The 20282-nt window shown below is 40.5% G+C and overlaps 1 protein-coding gene across 3 annotated transcripts; it reads left to right on the plus strand.

Moving 5' to 3' along the window:
* The first annotated feature begins 897 nt into the window (after positions 1-897).
* Positions 898-20145, plus strand: nr2f6a (nuclear receptor subfamily 2, group F, member 6a). Of its 3 annotated transcripts, none has more exons than XM_014978759.2 (6): positions 898-1532; positions 1794-2502; positions 10474-10568; positions 13221-13546; positions 13680-13926; positions 16719-20145. In XM_014978759.2, the coding sequence occupies exons 2-6, from the start codon at positions 2234-2236 to the stop codon at positions 16991-16993; spliced, it is 1212 nt and encodes a 403-aa protein (XP_014834245.1). In that variant the 5' UTR covers positions 898-1532; positions 1794-2233; the 3' UTR covers positions 16994-20145. The 3 variants fall into 3 exon arrangements, with proteins under 3 accessions (XP_014834245.1, XP_014834244.1, XP_087870665.1); XM_014978758.2 differs by having other exon boundaries at positions 900-1532; positions 13218-13546; XM_088014539.1 differs by lacking the exon at positions 898-1532 and having other exon boundaries at positions 1724-2502; positions 13218-13546.
* The last annotated feature ends 137 nt before the right edge of the window (positions 20146-20282 follow it).

Raw genomic sequence — 20282 nt, forward strand, 5'->3', positions numbered from 1 at the left:
TCACCACGCGCTTTACAAAGTGCTGAGACAGAGGGGCCTTTTGAGAGATACGCAGCCGGCCACGTCGTGATAACCTTTAGTTTCTCTCACAACACAGCAGAAGGGAAGCAGTCTGCAGGCAGAAGATGAGCCACTCTGCTGGAAAGGGAGAGGGTGGGAGGGGGTTTGAGAAGTAAAGTTCTGTGTGATTTGTGATTAGAGTGAAGCATTCACGTCCAACAGAACACAAACACCAGGCAGGAGGTTGTGTTTTCCCGTTGCAGGGTTTTGGAGTAATCTGATGTTGCTGGAGCAGTTTGTGAAGCCTTTAGGGTCAGGCTTTCTGCATCTCTGAGGAGAGATACTCTCCACATTCTTCTTCTGTGTGTGTGTGTGTGCGCGCGCGCGTGTGTGTGTGTGTGTGTGTGTGTGTGTGTGTGTGTGTGTGTGTGTGTGTGTGTGTGTGTGTGTGTGTGTGTGTGTGTGTGTGTGTGTGTGTGTTTGTGCATGCATGCTGACCCACACAGCCCACTCTATTTTGCTCTTTGACTCTGATGGCCATATAAGGCAGCCAGCACCATGGTAACCACAGGGCTTGAATAGCAGTGTCAAATCCCTGGGAGCACACACACACATACACACACACACACAAACACGCAGACTACCCCCTCCCCCTCTGCATACACTTCTGCAACCCTCCCTGTGCCTCTATTTGTTGGATCTCTCTCTAACACACAAATAGGTTGGAAGGGGAAAAAAGGTAAAATGCAGTGAAATCCAAACAGTGTTTTGCTTCTTGGGCATTTCAATTCATAATCTGATTTGGGAACCAGAGAGAGACGGAGGAGGAGGGGGGGTAAGAGGAGCACCCATTTCTTAACACACACCCCCTCCCCCTGAGCCAGGGGGGGGGAAAGGCTTCACACACATACACACAGAGGTAAAACAGCATGCAAGGCTAGGCCGCAAGTCATTAGTTCTTGGTGGGAAAGCACTGACAAAGGACTAAGGAAGAAGCCTGAAGAGCATCCACAGGAATTAGAGCAAGAAGCTCTCCTTCAACCTGATTTTTTTTCCCGTTTGTTTTTGTTTCATTTTTTCTGTGTGAGGGAGGAAGTAGCCCGAGGATCCTGTCAGAGCCGAGCCGACTCAGACAGCAGCCAATACCAGTGGAAAGGCTGCACTTCCTTGTGTGCATGATCTGATTGAGTGTTTTGGATGCGAGTACGAGCCGCGGGCGGTCCGCGTCGCCTTTATCCACCGCCGCAGCAGCATCTGCAAGTCGGCATCGCCTCAACAAGAAGGGAGAAGAAGAAGACAAGAAGCCCGCGATCAGACGAAAAGTGGCGTTTTGCGTGTGTTTGATGTCCTCACAATGCTGCTTGTTCTTCAGAGTGGATGGCTGCGGAACATTAGAGCCGAGCTCTCGGTCTCACTGGTCGGAAGGAGGATCTAACCCGATTAACTAATAATAATAAAAAAAACACACACAAAAAAACGACTTTCTTCGTGTTCAGCTAGAAAAGCCAAAAAGCACAGCCGTTTGTACTGAGGTAAGCTCGCATATTTTCTATTTAAAATAATAATGTCTGTGTGTGCGGGGTGGGCTGCTTTAAGACGGGCGGTCAAATGCTCTCCAGGCATGTGCTAAGGCGAGCCGCGCTGAGGTCCTTTTTCAGCCATTACTACTGATGAGACGGAGAGACACAGAACAACAGTTTGACTGCCAGCCGTCCCTCCCGCGTGTCCTCAGCCTGTTCTGAAGCTGTCTGTCTCTGGGAACTGTTATCTAAACTCTGTGTCTCCTGTTAAAGGTTGTTGGTCTGCAGTGTGTCCCCCGTCGGACGGAGCGACACAAAGACACCGAACCGGAGGAGAACAACAGAGGTGTTAAAATCCAAAGGAATGCCAAACTAAAAGTTGCCCCAGTGACTCCACACTGTTTCCAGGTCATAGTGGAGTGGGCGGGGACTGAGCTACTCTCCTTTCTACAACCAAACGGCCTCATTTCTACCACTAAAACATTGGCAGCACTGCTTATTTAGCCTGCAGACTTCCCCTCCTCCCCCAGTTCTGCATATTTAACTTGAATTAGCTACTAAATGAAGACGGAGGGTAGCTGAAGAGGATAAACCAGTCCGGGTAGAAAGGGGAGAACACACACCACCGTCCGGACTCTGGGTTTTTATGACCGCTTCCAGAAACCTCGGCTGCCTGGCCCCATTTTCTTCCGCGCTGACTCCGTAACCAAGCGATGGCCATGGTGAGTGGGGGCTGGGGAGATCCCAACGGGGGCACCAACGGGCTGGGGGACAAGGGCTACCTGCGGGGGGAGGAGGAGGACGGGTCTCCGCAAGCGGGGGGCAGCGACATGGAGGCCGGGGACGAGGACAAGGCCTGCGTGGTGGACTGCGTGGTGTGCGGGGACAAGTCCAGCGGAAAACACTACGGTGTGTTCACCTGCGAGGGCTGCAAGAGCTTCTTCAAGAGGAGCGTCAGGCGTAACCTCAGCTACACATGCAGGTGAGATGAGGCATCATGGGAATTGTATTGTTATTGATATAGAGGAACTCAAAGAAATGACTTCTCAAACCCTGATAGAAGCTTTGAAAAGCGTATTTTAAAACATGTCATTTTTTATATTATTCAGTCTTTTTCTTCTGCTCAAGTAGAGAAATTGGAATTGCTTAATGTTGATTTAAAAACAATGGAATTAAAAAAAAAAGATCAGGATTTCCAACTTTTTCCTCCTCAGATCCCCTTTTCAAGTTCTAATACAATCAGAAATGGGTTAGCAAAACCTATCCATTAATGTAAAGTCCTTTAAAAAATTTTAACTGACATGTCAGATCAAAGATGTCCAAAATGTGGTCTGAGGGCCATTTGTGGCCTCAACTGCAGTTAAAGAACGATCCAAATTTGACCCATCCTGCACAGATGGTTGATGCACATGAAGACTTTTTATGTGTAATCAGTGTAAAATTATTTCTGACATATTTTTTTTACAATGGAAAATGTTAAGTACAACACAAAGTATTCATCTTTTAATAACCAAGCTTTTATAATGAGTAGAACCATGTCTATCCAGAAACTTTTACTGAAAAGCAGAATTTGCTACAATGAATAACATCCCTTTCCTACAAAACAAGGTCTACTATATTTACTGGACTAGTTTTTTTTGTGACCTTGGCCCACGAGTACTTTTGACTCCTGTGTGATAAACAGTTTGGACACCTCTGCCTTAAAGAAAATTAGAAATTGTTATCTTCCTGATGCTAATGCTAGTGAACTATTGCTCTAAAACAAACACCTGCACATGACTAGAGTTAGGGGGAACACTTGCAGACTGTTGAGTGGGTACAGCTGGCTGTTTGGAAAGAAACATGAACACTACGAAGGGGCTGGCAGTGGAAGCAGTGGAGAGGATCATAAAACTCCTTAAAGTCAATACAGAGTGCTGATAGATGTCAGTGTTTGAGTGAACTGTAGGTAATCGGCAGGAGTAAATGGATTTATACACAAAAAATGGATGTTTGGATAAAAACGAAATTTGATGAGAAGTCCTGAATGGGTCACGAAGGTGTTGAAGTGCTAGTTTGATGCCAGTCCAGTGAGACTTCTAAAGGTAAAGGACCAGGGCAGAGCGAAGTCCTCAACACTGCTGGAAATGCACACAAACACACACATTTCTCACGCCAACAACCAAAAGCAAGGTTTGGCGAAAGCCACGAGGGAACCTGGAGCCTGATTGATGAAGAACAATGTTTTTCTCTTTATTTAAACACATTGAAGCTCCAAGTCATTGTCCTTAAGGACAATGATTTAGTATAAATTTGGCCACTCAGCATTTGATAATGATGCAAGTGGATGTTTTTTTGTAGTTTCTTTAGAATGAGATTTTCCTGTGACAAGTTTGCATTTTCCTAAACAAAAGATGTTAAGTATACACGAAGAACTTTTTTTATTGGCCTTTTTTTATTTTTTTTTTAACTTTTATTTTTATTTAGTAGGAAGTCGTGCCACAAACATTCACTCCCTGACTGACAAGGCTTGACCTGGCAGTTTTAAATTGTCATTATTTACAAAATCATGCAAGGTTGGCACTTTTAATGGACTTTTAATGCAACTTTTAGAGCAACTTTGCATTAAAAGTGTCATTATTTACCGAATGGCACTTCATGACAACTGTCATAAATAGAGATGTGCCGATCATGTTTTTTCCTGCCGATTCCGATCACCCATGAGAGCCAATCACGGCCGATGATCGATACCGATCAGATAATTATTATTTTTTTAATCATAAACACTACTGGTTACATTATGTGGAAAAAGGAACCATGAATTCACCTTAATTTAGACAAAAACTTGTTTTTAATAACTTTTTCCAAGAAGAAAACTAAACAAAATGGGCATTGTGCAAATTGTACTGCTATCAATAATACTATCTTTAACAGACTGAAAACATATGCAGGCTCTGAAGAGGCTAAATAATGCAGAAAGTCAAAATAAAACCTCTCAACATTGCCAAAAAATTAAAGTATAAAACTTAACATTCAAAGGCAAATACAGGATCCATTACAAACAATCCTGAGTTACTGACTGAAAACTTCCTGATAGCATGGCGGCTAGCTGATTACTGCTAGCTCTGATTGGCTGTTTCTGACTGAGCGGAGTAATTATGCAGAACAGGGCGGAGATCGATTATTTTTTCAGAGATTATCTGTCTCATATTAGGACAGCGAAAGTTTTAATACGTATGTAAAATAATTTTTTTTAGGTTAGATGCTGCAGCTTTAAACAGAGGTTCGGTGTGAGAGTGATTACCAGGTGGAGCAGAAGTGGCGCCCCAAAGAAATAATATAAGAATAGAAGCCTCATGGACCGCTCTCGCCTATTGTCGCTGACGAGATTTAGGGCGGCCATCTTGGAGCGGTACACCACTCCACTCAGCATTATGTGTTTAGCAGGCACAATGATGTATCGGCGTGTATCATGCTGTGATTCACTTTGTCTGGTATTTTTGTACATATGTTTTGTCAGTTCTGTGATCATGTCAAAGCAGCAACTTATATTAAAAAGTGTTTTATTTACATTTGAAAGCTGCCCGCTTCCATGGAAGGACAACAGAAAATCACTCTTATAAACATGTTATTACTAAAATTATGATACCCTCACTGTGTATCCCTCTGAAAAATGAACCCATTTAAATAAAGAAATCTCTCCATAGTGATACCACGATAGAGAGCGTTCATTTTATAGCGTTAACACTGGTGCTGTAAGTGATCCGGTATGAAACCGGTGTGATAGAACAACGGTACTACCACAGCACTTTTAAATTTCAATAATCAGAATATCGAAATTGTTTCCGTTGCTTTAAAAGGTTTATGTCAGTCTGCCTTTTCCCGACCGCCCTGCACCTTAGGGGATTAATAAAATAAAAAAGACGCGCAAAACTCTGAAACGGGAGAAGCGGGACATAAAACGGAGCGACGAACTAGATTTGAATTATGGCATAAAAACAGAGAATCCATCGCTGAACGGAGAAAAATCAACACATGATGTGAAACACATGACGATTAGGCGGCTCAGCAGGTGATGAGTGAAGATTACTGATGGTGAGTGTCAATAAATTATAAAATAAATCTAGCAACAGGAAAGAAACTAAAGTGGACATAGCAATAAACCAAGAGAGGACAATACTAGTCAAAGGAAACTAAATGACACTCCATGACACTTTCAATTTGACTCATTAGGATTTGATTAAGAACCAGATATGTTCTTTGTAATTTTTGTCCAGTAAAACTATTAATCTATAAATCAATAGACAGGTCTACATAAAGATAAAATCCATGTTTCTGTCTCAAATTTGTATGGCATTAAAAGGACCTGGGACTTTTGTTTTTCCACTGAAAGCTCTGGTTTGTACAATAAATGCCATGTGGGTGAAGTTTTATGGATGATACTCTGATGTCCCATTCGCCTGAAGGCAGCACAGAGCTTCTCCACCAGAAACTGACAAACACTGAAGAGAAGAAGAGCTATGATTAATGTAGCTACAGTTCTATCCATGTTTTAATGTTGCAGAGCTCAGTCGGTTTGCAAATAGTTCAAAGTTTAAACTGCTATTGTTGTACATCTTTTAACTGGTCATTTTGTGTAATATTTGACAAATAGAAAATGGCACAGAACAAGAATATTTTTTCCACTCTGATTGGCTGCTGTTAGGCCTACGGATTTTAAGTTGAATATCCATTCATTGCATTTTTTGTAGACGCCTGTGAAAATAATTTCTATTCAAATGGCTTTTTTGTTCTCTGGGAAATTATTTTGATGATAAATACAGAAACAAGCATAAAAATCAAAACTTCTACAATAGTGATGGTAATCTTAATAATAAAATAATAATCAGTGCAAAGTAGCCTACAAATTCTTTGGTGGGGGGGGGGATAAAGGCTACGGGGGCGCTGGCCCAAAAAAGGTTGAGAAACACTGGTCAAGACGGTTGATACAGCAATAACAGATATTTAAGGTATTGTGGTGCTAAGCCGTTCAGTGATTTATAAACTAACAACAGTATTTTAAAGTCTATTCTTTGAGCTACAGGGAGCCAGTGTAGGGACTTTAAAACTGGTGTTATGTGCTCTATCTTCCTGCTTTTAGTGAGAACCCGAGCAGCAGCGTTCTGGATCAGCTGCAACCGTTTGATTGATTTGTTAGTCAGACCTGTGAAGACGCTGTTGCAATAATCAATGCGGCTGAAGATAAATGCATGGATGAGTTTCTCTAGATCGCGCTGAGACATAAGTCCTCTAATCCTGGAGATGTTCTTCAGGTGATAGAAGGCCGACTTTGTGACTGTCTTAATGTGGGTCTGAAGGTTCAGGTCAGAGACCATCACTACTCCCAGGTTTCGGGCTGATCTCTGGTTTTCAGTTGTAATAACTGAAGCTGAGCATTGATTCTAGTTCGCTCCTCTAGGTCCAAAGATAATATTTCAGTTATAACGCATAATATAAGTTTTATAATATTGTTTAATTTCTAATGTAGGATCTTGTGTCAGATAATCTAAGTCAATGTTGGAGAATAAATAATTTTTTTAGATTTACGGAATCTCATTTAGCCTTCATAGCGGGGCTGAACCCCGGTATTACACCAAACACTGTAGCTAATATTAGTTGGTATCTCGCCTGTGGACATAAATACAGTAAAGTAATATTCTAATCACAAATACACAATAATATGTCCATCTTACTTGTGAAATGTTGTTTGTGGAGCCCTCACATCAATAGTCCATCGATCCGAACAACAATATCCCTCAGTGCTGAGGCATCTTCTGCCGTTGTGGTTGAGCAAAGTAGGAGGGACGACCGCTCCAAGATGGCCGCCGTATTTCCTGCGCCGGAGCAGCCAATGCTGGGTCTACTGTTATATTATGTCTGTGCGGCGCCCCGTCTGAAATATTACTACCTGTAGCGCGTAGCAGCGTCTTACATCGCAGCTCGAAGACATAAATAATTTTGCGGGCTATTTGTTTAGCTTTCTGACCGTCATGCTAATCCGGGTGAGTGTTTGTAGCTGTGCGCTGCTTTACCTGCTGTCTGATCCTCCATATGTCTTTTTTTAATGCAGTGAGCCTCGATGTAGCCAAACTCCGTCAAGTATGGCATTGTTTTTATGCCAAATTAGATTCGTCTTGTTGATGCATTTTGACTGCTTCAATTTTCCGCCGCAACATGCAAACTTCCCCATTCACGACATCGCTTAGGATTTGCTGCTGCGCGCTTGCACAGTGTGAAGGAAAGAGGAGACCAGCTGCACAGGCAGGCTGCGAAATGAGATGCAGGTGATCGGTTTGTATGATCGGCAACAAGAGACCGTGATCGGCGATCACCGATCATACACTTTTTCACGGAAATCGGCCGATTATGATCGGTGACCGATCGATTGGCACATCTCTAGTCATAAACAGTCATAAAGACTCCTTCATGTTCATGACAGGTGTTATGTCATGTTTATGGCAGTGTCATGTCAGTCTTATGCACACCCCTTCAAATAAAGTGTTACCACATGTTTGACCAACATAGTCAACCTGTTTGAGTTTCTTTATCATGTATTTTACATTGAGAGTTCTACTCCTAATTATACTGACTGAACAAATTAAAGTTATTTTTACATGTTTGACTGAGCTAGTGGTCAAAAATCTACTGCAGCAGTACATCACACTTGTAATTCAGTACATTTATGTCTGTTAAAACAATGTCATTCAGCTGTTTTTCTGTATCAAATCGATATTGGCTGATACTAGCCCTCAGATATCTGTATCAGTATTGGTGAAAAAAGTGGATCTGTGCATCCTTAATAATTAGCCCAAATAGTTAAATTATTGTAAGCATAAGGGATACATATTACGTGTTTAATTTGTTATTGTGCAGGAAAAAGATAAATAAATCACAATAAGGTTTTTGCGTTTTTAACTAAGGAGAAAATAAAACATTTTGAACTCAAGTCTTAGATTTTGGCCCTTGATGCAAAACGTTTTGACACCCCTGTTCTGGACGGTTTGAAAATAATGTGTCAATAGTTGCACAGTCAAACAGTGTTTACATTTTTCAGGCATGTTTCTCAATGTCAGAATGTCCAGCTGTTAAAATGGATACTGTCTCCATAGCAACTGACCCAACTACCTCCAAGCAGTTTTGCCAGGGATAGGCAATTATCTGTCCTCATTGTTTGGAAAGTAGATCCGTAATTTTGAATAAAAAAATATATGGGACATAGAAGGAAATCTGCGTTTAGTCACGCTGCTTTTTGACATCCAGAGAACGGGAAAGAAAAGGTCACCTTCAGCTGCAGGGAGTTTTGCCACGCTACCCTTTAACAATTCATTACTTTTCAACTGAAAATATAAACTCGGCATCGAACGCTCACCATGTTCCAGTTCAGAGCAGAACTTCTATCATTGCAGTCTTGACCTTAAGGGCACGTCTAATGATTAACTTCATCACCCAACACCCCAAAGCTGAATCCATCTCAGGTAATGTGTATGAAAGTGGACCAAGGTAGTTAGATTTTTTCTTTTTTCTTTTTTGACTCACAGTTTCAGCTCTGACAAATTGAAGATTATGGAACGGTTTTGATGTGTGAATGATTCAACCATCTACTAATAAAGAGCAACGTGGAAAAATCTGCTTTCATAACCCGTTAATGCATGTGACTGTAACAGGAAGTATTGGTTTCAGGCTGTAGATACAGCTTTTATTCATATCAGTAGGTTTACAATAGAGCAAGATGACTTCAGTTTTTTTTGTCCTAACAGGTACAGAGGAGGAAGATGATGAACATAGTTCTACGGGTCTTTGGATATTTCTTGTATCATGTTAAATAATTCATACCAGACTGAGTGCTAGTCAAACTGATGAGCAACATTATTGTATTGAGAATGTGATCAAGTGGTACTTTATGCACAACATGACGTACATAAGGCTCAGGTTGATTTCTGAACGGCTTGCTGGAGAACCATGTTCAGCCAGAGATTTATATATGCAGAAAGCAGATTTATTCCAGGAGTTTATCTGGTGCCTTGCATTGCTGCTACACAGAAAAAAATCACAAATACTGAATTTAGATAAAACTTTATTATAAAATGTATGACATGATCAGATTTTACTTGATGTTATTCTTCCTTCTGCTAATGTAATTTAATGTTTTGATTATGACAGCGGTGGCGATGTTGCCATCTGTAACTGAAAGTGGAACCGATAAGTTGGCCCTGATTTCCTTACTTTTTGGAGTTTGGTGATGGACCAATATTTGCATGTGAAACTGACCTGATCTTATCTACATCTACAAAAGCCTGAAAATCATCCACCGCCATGAGAGAGCATTGATTGCTCACCAGGTTCGGTCTACACATGCACTATTATCAACAGTCACCCCCAGTATTGGCAACTTAGCAACTTTGTCGCTATATTTATCAACTTTTTAGATTAAAAAAATCAGTATCTGCCTACAGATACCAAACCCAGCTTTGAATCGACGGGTCAGGCTTTTCAGAAATTGTGATTGGCCAGAAAACTGCAATCAGTGCGCCCATACTATTTATCTGATTGAGATGTGTTAAAATGGAGCTGTTTCTGAACAATGAAGGCCACTGGGCTGACATTTTGACACCTGACTTAATAGAGAATGGATTTGTATCAGCAGTAATACCCAAACTGCTGTAAAATATTGGACATTATAGGGAGATAAAAGGTCAACATTTTGTTGGCCTCATAAACTGACCAACCCAGACATTCATGCATGCATCCCGTGTGTGAAGATCAGGTGACTTCAGAAACCAGCTGCTTCCCATTATTCTGATTGACAGTACATATGCAAATCCTTCAACAAAGCAAACGTAATCAATGCAGGAAGCCGTAAAACGTTGATGCCTTTGTGCATCGTTAATACATCCGATGTGCACGTCTTCATGTCGACTTATTTCTATGTTTTCAGGTCCAACAGGGAGTGTCAGATCGACCAGCACCACAGGAACCAGTGCCAGTACTGCCGTCTGAAGAAATGTTTCCGTGTTGGCATGAGAAAAGAAGGTAACTACCCGCTGCCACTGGCCAGCTCCCGTCCAGTCTGATCAGCAAGAAAAGACGAGTCAGGGAGGGGCAAGTTGGGATTACTGGAAACATTGATTGTGCGTTTATACGGGAATAAAGCCTGAGAATTCCCTCCTCACGTGCATAAGCTGCTTTTAGAAAATGAAATGGGGGGCCGGGGGGGATGTTCCTTATCCAGCTCCTCCTCCTGTACATGTGGGGAAAAAGCTACATGTGACTGAACAGCCTGTTATTAATAACAGGGCAGCATGATTTGGCTCAGATCGAGATAGCTTAGCATTAGTGGCTGCATGGCTGTGTTGAGCTACAGAAACGATATAACACAGAGAACTGAGCAGGAACAGTCAGTGTTAGGTGACTGAGCTCATATTCTACAGGTGAAAATACAAAAATAAAAAATAACCAGTCAAACCTCCAAGTTATTAAGGCCTGTCATTTAAGCAGAAAGGTAATTTTCATTAAAAATATTCTGTGCAAAAACACTTTTATACTCTGCACTAGTAATGTGAAGCGTTCAGCGTCTAGCAGTCAGTGAGATTTTTAGGGTCATGATTCGATTCAAACAATTTTTAATTCAGACGTCCATTTTCCTATTTAAACTACGTGACTAACAAGAGGAAGAGACTGTGTAAAGTACCAGTTTTAAACTAATGTCCTTTAAGGTTCCATGTTGTATCAAATTCCATTGCTTTATCTTCAACCAAAGTAGGTGTGTGTATAAAATTAGGATAGCTTAGCCGCCTGGCTTCTGGGAATTCTGAATAGATTCAAAATGTATTAAAGTTGTACATCTTTGCCGCTCCTATTTGCGAGTATACTTCATATCGCATTAACATATCACTTTGATATATATATATATATATATATATATATATATATATATATATATATATAATATTTTCTGCATCTCTACTTGGCACTATGTAGGTTAAGGCTGCAGAGAGCCATATGCAGTGTGAGAAGGACAAAGCTGCTGCCAAGAGCCACAGACAGACCTGACAAATTTCACAATTTTTACAATTCTTTATTGTAACACAGTAAGATTCCCCAAATGTCAGTTATGGTTTTTTTCAGTCTTAAATTTAATTCAAGGTTTTAAAATGTTTTAAAAGGCATTAAATTTGACTAACTTATATCTGCACATTGCCTCTGTTGTCATTGCTGATGTGTCTCCTAAACCATCCTGCTGACCATGTGCTCTTTTTCCCTGTAGTGGCTTGGCACACGCATACACACACAGACGCACGTAGACACAGACATGCACGCCCTCTCTCGAGTGTTTAGTTGTTTCTTTCCTCATAATCACAGATCATAAAGCATGCTAATGAGACACATTATGGCTCCCTGTGGAAAACTTCTCTCTGCTGCACCGCCTGCATGGAGAGGTCAGAGGTCAGCATCTCTGCTGCGTTCCTGTTTAGAATTCTGTAGCTCGCTCTGGGATGAGCTGGTTCTTGCAAAAGCTCGCCACATGAACTCCTTTCCCTGAATGTAGCAGTCAGTGATCCAGCTGCCCTCTGATTCACCAGTAATACTGCAAGTCATGGTGAACCTTCTTTTTCTGACACTGATCGATTTGGACCTCAGAGGGAAAATCTGTCTGTTAAACGGGCAGTGTCGTGTAAAATCCACTTTTTTAGCTTTACGTCATGTTGTTCACTCATCAAAAGTGTTGGCTTGATTCTTTCATGGGTGTTTGAGAAATCATTTAATCTCCATGGCAACCATTCACTGTTCCAAATGCCTGGGTGGACACAGACATAGATGTAGCTCCTGAGCTTCCACATTACAGAGCAACCCCACTCGGCTTCTTCAGACTAGCCAGCAGCAATTAGCAATCACCTGGCAGGACTGCGGATCTGTTGAGCTCATTATAGGAGCTACGTCTCAGTGCAGCTCTGGTAAAATGTAGTTAAAGGGATATTAGAGGAGCCATGTTGTGATGACTTCCAGAAGGTACAATACAGCTTCCAGAAAGCTGTATTGTGCTGTAAAATGACCTGGAAAACGCATAATACTGCCCTTTTAAGAATTTAATATTTTTGCTCAGATTTCTGAATAAAGTGATTACGCCTGTCACAATGAGAAATTTTACTGGACGATAAATTGTCCCAGAAGTTATTACAGTAAGTGATAATATTGTTGAGACCATTTTCAAGTAATAATGGTGCAATAATGCAAGTTTGTTCTCAAAGATCAGTAAACGTTAATTTTGTAAAGAACATTTAACACAAGAACTGGAGGATATTATAAATAACAACAAAAAATAAACGACCAAAAACAATAAATAAAATGGAAATAAAAATCACAAATGAAAAAACTAATGATGTCAAAATTGTCTTTCAAAAAATATTAATCATCACAATGGAACTTACTGGCCTGATTTTAATTTATCATATGATTGATTAACTGGTTATTGTGACGGTATTAAAAGTGATATTCTTCAAGCTGTTATTAAAGTTCCCATCTGCCTTCATATCCACCTCATAGTTTAACATCTTCTTTGCAGATAAGTGACATACTTTAACTTCTCAAACATTTTGTTTGTTCTCTTACCTCCCCAAAATCCTTCTTCCTGTTTCCCTCCCTTCTTCCCTTTTCCCCCCTGGTCCCCCAACCAAACTACAGCAGTTCAACGCGGGCGGATCCCACCTCAGCCGAGCCTCAGTCCCTCCATCACACCCATAGGTGGTGCCAGCAGCATCGGTGGGAGTGAGTTCTACAACAACAATGGGGGCGGCGGAGGGGGCCAGCCGGTGTCGGAGCTCATATCCCAGCTACTCCGGGCAGAGCCGTACCCCAACAGCCGATACGGACACCAGTACAACCAGCAGGCGGGTCCAGACAACGCCATGGGCATCGATAACATCTGTGAGCTGGCTGCTCGGCTGCTCTTCAGCACCGTAGAGTGGGCCAGGAACATTCCCTACTTCCCTGAGCTGCCTGTGTCGGATCAGGTCAGCGCTTCATGTCTGTGTTTTTTTTTTTTTTTTTTTTACTCTTATCTGTTGAAAATCCTCTGAGAAACAAACTGCAGTCAGATTAAACCGAAGAACAAAACCAGGCTGTGACCGTTCCTCCAACCCACAGGTGGCGCTGCTGAGGCTGAGCTGGAGCGAGCTTTTCATCCTCAACGCGGCTCAGTCAGCCTTGCCGCTGCACATGGCGCCCCTGCTGGCGGCGGCCGGCTTCCACTCGTCGCCCATGTCGGCTGAGCGTGTGGTGTCCTTCATGGACCAGGTGAGGATGTTCCAGGACCAGGTGGAGAAGCTGATGAGGCTGCAGGTGGACTCGGCTGAGTACAGCTGCCTCAAGGCCATCGCTCTCTTCTCACCAGGTGATTGTTGTTGTTCATGTCTGTCCTAAGGGTCACTGTTCTCCCTCACTGCAGTTCTGAGTTCACATGAATTAAAGGGGCAGTACCATATAATATCCACTTTTGAGCTTTACATCATGTTATAATGTTATTCCCTCATCATAAACATACCGGGAGTGTTGCTTCGATTTTTTTATGCACGTTTGAGAAATTCTTTAATCTCTATGGCAACCATTCAGCTGCGCAAAATGGCTGCTTGGACGATCTCCCTCACCTCCTTCACACTAGCCAGCAGCAATTAGCAACACCTGGGGGAACTGTGCCTCTGCTGAACTCATTATACCAGGTACTTCTCAGTGTGATGCTGGTTGAAATGTTGTTAAAGAGTCAGCACGTGATGTGATGTCGGAGACTTTTAATTGTAATTTTAAAAATGTGGGGTCCAACACAAAATATTAAACTTTTAATAAACACACTTTGCCTTCTCCTTAATTTCAGAGTACAGGGGACCGTGGTTTTTGTGGGCGTTAAGGGCTACAAACAGCTAAAATCTGCAAATACTTGTGACCCCTCTAAAATTGCATAGAACTAGTTATTTTAATAGTTCAAACAACAAATATACCTAAATATGAATGAATGAATAAGCACAATGGAAACCCTCTGAGCACTATAGCAGAAACTGACATCTCCAGTCTTTCATATCTAATTCTTGAGGTCACAGCCAAGAAAAACAAATGGCATTGCAGGACTGACTGCTTTTTGAACACTAGCCAAATAGTCTGCCAAGTAGCATTCTAGCTTCCTAAACTGATTTTTTTTTTTTTTCAAATATTTTAGATATTCATCACAGTAAAATCCACAAATACTGATCTTTGTATTGAATTATTAGTTTGTTAAACACAGCAGGAGTTGTGTTTATCAAAGACAGTGTGACCCAAACCTTGTTAGGCCTGTCACAATAACAAATGTTGCTGGATGATAAATTGTACCAGTAATTATTGTGAAATATAATAATATTGGTGTTTTGAGATAATTTCTAAGTAGTATATTAATATAACATCTCAAAGACCAATACACTTTAATGTTTTAAACAAGTCAATACTGGAACTGGAAGATAATAAATAAAATAAAACACAACAAAAACAATAAATAAAATGGAAATAAAAACCACTTGTAACCAAAACCATAAATTAGATTATGATGTCTCTGTAAGCAATTTTTTTTTTCAAAAATATCATTCAGAATAGAATTTATCAAGCTCATTGTAATTTATCATGTATTTAATTGCTTATTGCAGACACGTGTTTTTTTCAATCAAGCAAACTGGATACCTTTATTTTAATAAGTTAACCTTTCCAAGTCCTTTTTTTATTTTTAGAGCCATAAGAATTAATGCATGCATACTTTAATTTTAAACATATTCTTTCTCTCAGTATTGTGACATTTAGCAAACAGAAACACTTTTGGTGATTCTGAGAATAAAAAAGGAGAAGTTTGGTCTTTAACTTCAGAATGTGTTTGTCTTTTTTTATTCGCTGTATGTAAACTTCTGGCTGCCGGAAGAATATGTGTCGAAACAGACGACTGGTGTGCAAAAAAGAAACGATTGCTGATATCAATTATTGATCTGACCTGCTGTAGCGCCATCTGTTGGCCTGTTGATGAAACTGCAGTAGTTCTGTTTTGTTTCCTGCAGTTGAGCAACAGCAGTGATCATTGTGCAGCTTTGTGCTTTTCACCATTAGTTTGTCACAATAAGCAGTTAATCAGGTAATCAATGTCAAATTTATTTGTATAGCACAATTAAAACTGCTTCAAAGTGCTTCACAGTTTACGCCAACCATCATAACATAAAACAAAGATAAAAGCAATAAAAATAAAACGAAGACATTAAATAGCAAACAGAAAACAAGTTGAGTAAAAGTTTCAGAAAAACAGCAACTCAATCAGTCAAAACAGATAAGTTCACTTTTAACCACTCAATAAATTATAATTAGCTCAATTTTCTTTCTGAAGATTGATATTTTTTGAAGGGAAATGACAGACGTCACAATCCATTTTATTTATGGCTTTGGTTGCGTTTGTATGCCTATTTTATTTATTCTTTTTGGTTGCTTAATTTTTGATATTTGAAATATCTTCCAGTTCCAGTGTCAAGTGTTCTGTTGTAAAACTTATTTATTTGTCAATGAGAGGACGAACTTGAATTATGTCATTCTCTGTGTATTTCTTGAAAATGGTCTCAAAACATCAATATTATCATTTACTTCAATAGATACTGGGAAAATCTATGGTAACGAGCGTCTGCACTGCTGCTGGAAATATCAGTCACAACTACAAATTTTGTTCAACAATAAATTGTCCCAGAATTTATTGCAAGAAAATAATAATGTTGTTTTGAGATGGCATAATAATGAACACATTCTCAAAGATGAATAAACTTGAAATTATAATAAACATTTAACATTGGAATTGGAAGACATTTTAAATATACAAAATAAACAACAAAATTAATCATGAAGAAGAAAGGGGAGGAGGAAGCTTTTATCATCCAGTTTTTGGTAGAGAAAAACAATAAATCATGCCAGTGGAAATTATTGAACTCGTTTGAATTTATCATGTGATTGACTGATGTATTGCTTATTGTGACAGGAAACGTTTAAGAAGCAGCTCAACATGAAGTGTTTAGGTTTTTTAGATAAAGTTGAGATCAGCTGTGGAGTGGTTTATTCTCTCAGCTCATCACGACTCCTTTATGTAACCTTCCCACACCGTTAAATAACCTCCCCTCCCTCTGCTCCTCCTCTCTGCAGATGCCTGCGGTCTGACCGACCCAGTCCACGTGGAGTCACTGCAGGAGAAGGCCCAGGTGGCGCTGACGGAGTACGAGCGCATGCAGTACCCGTCGCAGCCGCAGCGCTTCGGCCGGCTGCTGCTGCGCCTGCCGGCGCTGCGCGCCGTCCCCGCCAGCCTCATCTCCCAGCTCTTCTTCATGCGCCTGGTGGGGAAGACCCCCATCGAGACACTGATCCGAGACATGCAGCTGTCCGGAAGCTCCATCAGCTGGCCGTATGTCCCAGGGCAGTAGCTCCACCCCCTAGCCTGCCCGGCCACCACCTCCTGACTCATCACCGTCCTTCTGTATGCTTGTGAGGCGCAGTACCAGCTGGCCGTCCATCCTCCCTTTCCCGTCTTGTTGCCAACCCGGTCTCTCCGGTGCCAGAATGCAGCTCCGCACGCTGAGATCCAATGTGGCCGCTGCAGCCCGCATGTCATGTCGACTAAACTCAGCCTCACGCAGGGAACAGCAGCACCCTGCTACGGATCCTCATAGAGGACAAAACAGTTTTTTCCTCCATGCTGCACATCATGACTGGAACGGGTTTGTCTCATGAATTCCGAGTTTTGTCTGCCAGGCTGAACAAGACGAAGGAAAATCACCAAAGTTTCTGACATCATCCTCAGATTGTCGTCATGGTAAACGCATCAGAGGAGCGGATAAAGAATACTAAACTACAAACAGCTCCATTGGGAACAGAACGATACCTCATTAGACATCAGAATGCTTTAGTCGGATATTTCCTGTAGGATTTGTTCACCAGAAACCGCCTTCTTTTTGACAACTGCCTTGCTATCGAGGACGATGAACCTGGAGCTCCTTCTGGCTCAGGAGCTCTCTGACTTGTATCTTTAAAAAAATAATCCTGTCATTTTCTGTTGTCTTTTAAAAAGATTAGTTTTTAAATGTCTCAGTACAGTTTATTCTGCTTCGTTTGGATACTTTTTATGAATGAGATGCATAAGGCCGACGTGGAATTTTGAATTGACAAAGGAAAATTAAAAGTTTGATTTTTAGCAGTGAAGAATCACTTTATGTCCCTTTACAAAGCGCCTTGCTACAGTATTCACACATTTGTGGTGTTGCAGCTCCGAACGGCCATGTATTTTTATTGGAAGTTTCTATGATGTACAGACACAATGAACCACATCAAATAAAAACTCCAGCTGCTGCTCTCCTGGGGAAAGAGGAAGAGCTTGGTTTATGGCGGTTTTTTGTGTTTCATCTGGCTCTGCCCACCTGACTGACCTGGATCAGTTTTGGCTTTAGTGGCCTTTATTAAACAGAATTTTGACAGGATGGAAGGGGAAGACCGGTGGTAAATGGTCAGAAAACGGGAATTGAACCCAGGACTTCTTGTGCTTCCCTTTAACGGTATCTTTTTTCCTACTTTTCTGTCTTGTGGAGTCTACAATTAATATTTACCAGAGCTGCAACTAACCATTATTTTAGTAATGAATTATTCTTACAAGTCCATCCTTCCTTCCATCCATCCATCCATTTTCTAACACCATAGTCCCTAGTGGGGTCGGGAGGGTTGCTGGTGCCCCTCTCCAGCTAACGTTCCTTGTGAAAGGCGGGGTCACCCTGGACAGGTCACCAGTCTGTCGCAGTATTCTGACAAGTAATCTCTTAAAAAATTGGCACATTTTCCAGATTTTTCATTTGTCAATGTCAATGTCAAAATTTATATAGGCATTTTAAAAACGGGTGTAAAACTGCATCAAAGTGCTGTACAAGAATGATAATAAAATAAGTTGATAAAAAGAAATATTACAAGAAAAGGAAAAAAAAACACTTAAGATTATTTTACACATTAGAAATGCACGAGAAGGCGCAAATAAACAGATAATTCATTTTCTTAAATAAGAAAATTAACATTTTATTCCCTAAAATGCAATAACAGTGTTGTTTTAGTGAACACTTGATCATTTGTATCAAAGGAATCATCTGCAGCTAAAAATCCTTTAACACATGAACAGATCAGGCCTTTCTGCTGGACTCTGCTTGTTAACCAATTAATAATTGGACAAGATATATTTTTTTTTTTTAGAGAATTTGAACCAGGTGAAGCTAAAACTCTGCCACTCAAGGAGTTCTCTAGACACAGTTGTTTTTATCTTACATGCTAGATGTCAATAATTTTTCAGAGATCGTGAGACCTCCTACATCTCTGCTTTAAACTTCTCCACACTTTCCTCCCTGATCTACTGCCGGGGTTCTCTAGTCGCTATGGTGATGCTGGTCCCCTAATGGGGCCAGATTAAATTCTGGTCATTTGGTTGCTATGGATTTTTATTCAGGAGTATCAAAGTAAAGGTGCTGAAAAAATGTTTGACACACTTTTCACTTTTATTTTAAAAACAATTATGCCTTTCCATGAACTTTACAATTATGCACTAACTTTCTGTTGATCATCACCAATGGTTTGCTTTGTGGAAACAAAGGAGTGTGAATACTTTTGCAAGGCGCTGTACTACACCTGGGGGCAGCAATCTCTTAAATGTATTAAAATATGTATATATCTATATATATTGACGCCAACTTTGTCTTTTTGCATGTTTAGATGTTACTTTTGGTTCTCTGATGTCGAGATGTTTTTTGTTTTTTTTCCTCATTTACACTATTAATCAAGTTTGATTTCAACATTAAAAGTATTCCTTTAATTCGTAGCTCCTAAATGCTTTTTTTTTTTTCTCTGAGATGAAAATACCTCCATTGAAACATGAAGGAAGCCAACAGAACAAGAACAGAGCTGGAGCTGCTGCTGGGGGATGGAGCTGATGGATCAGAGAAAGAAGAGTCGATGCCAAAAAAAACTAAATGCCCCACTGTTGTTTGAGTTGAAACAGAGAGCCTGGTCCTATTGGATTTACCTCATGTGATTAGTTCAGGAAGCAGGTTACAGATGATGTGATGGAGGACTAAACTATGATGGTGTAATAAGGGCCATTAGAATAGAAAAAATGAGTACATTTCTGTCAATAAACTGAAATTTTGAGATTAATCTCAAATTTTCTAGAAAAAAATGGACATTTATGAAATTTACAGAGTTTTTTCCCCCAGAAAATTTCTGAGCTTAATATCAAAATTTCATTTTTTGCCAAAAATGTACTTCTTATTTTTCTACCTATAATTGGCCTAACACGCTGTTGTAGTAAACTGCACATTCTCTCGTTTTTCTTCTTTTCTCTGTGTTTTTTGAAACCTTCACTTGTAGGTGAAACATTTAACATTTGTAACCCTTCCTGATCTGCTGCTGGGCCTGTTTAAATGCTCAGCCATGTTTTAGAGGACTGAAGAGGAACATATTGTTGTTTATTTTTTTTTTATCTGTTATCTGGGTTTCCTAAGACTCCAGATCTCCTGTATATGGCTGTTATTAAAAGAATCAAACATGATGTCGCGTCAAAGCTTCTTTAGAAAATGTGGTACTTTTATCTGTATGAGAAATGCCAAACACAGCAACATGTGACAACTCAAGTGTATTCATGCAAACTATATGGTGAGTCTTTCACTCGTCCCCCTACGTTCATTG

This window comes from Poecilia mexicana, unplaced genomic scaffold, assembly GCF_051168715.1.
Source record: "Poecilia mexicana isolate PSO_F unplaced genomic scaffold, ASM5116871v1 scaffold_17, whole genome shotgun sequence".
Lineage (NCBI taxonomy): Eukaryota > Metazoa > Chordata > Actinopteri > Cyprinodontiformes > Poeciliidae > Poecilia > Poecilia mexicana.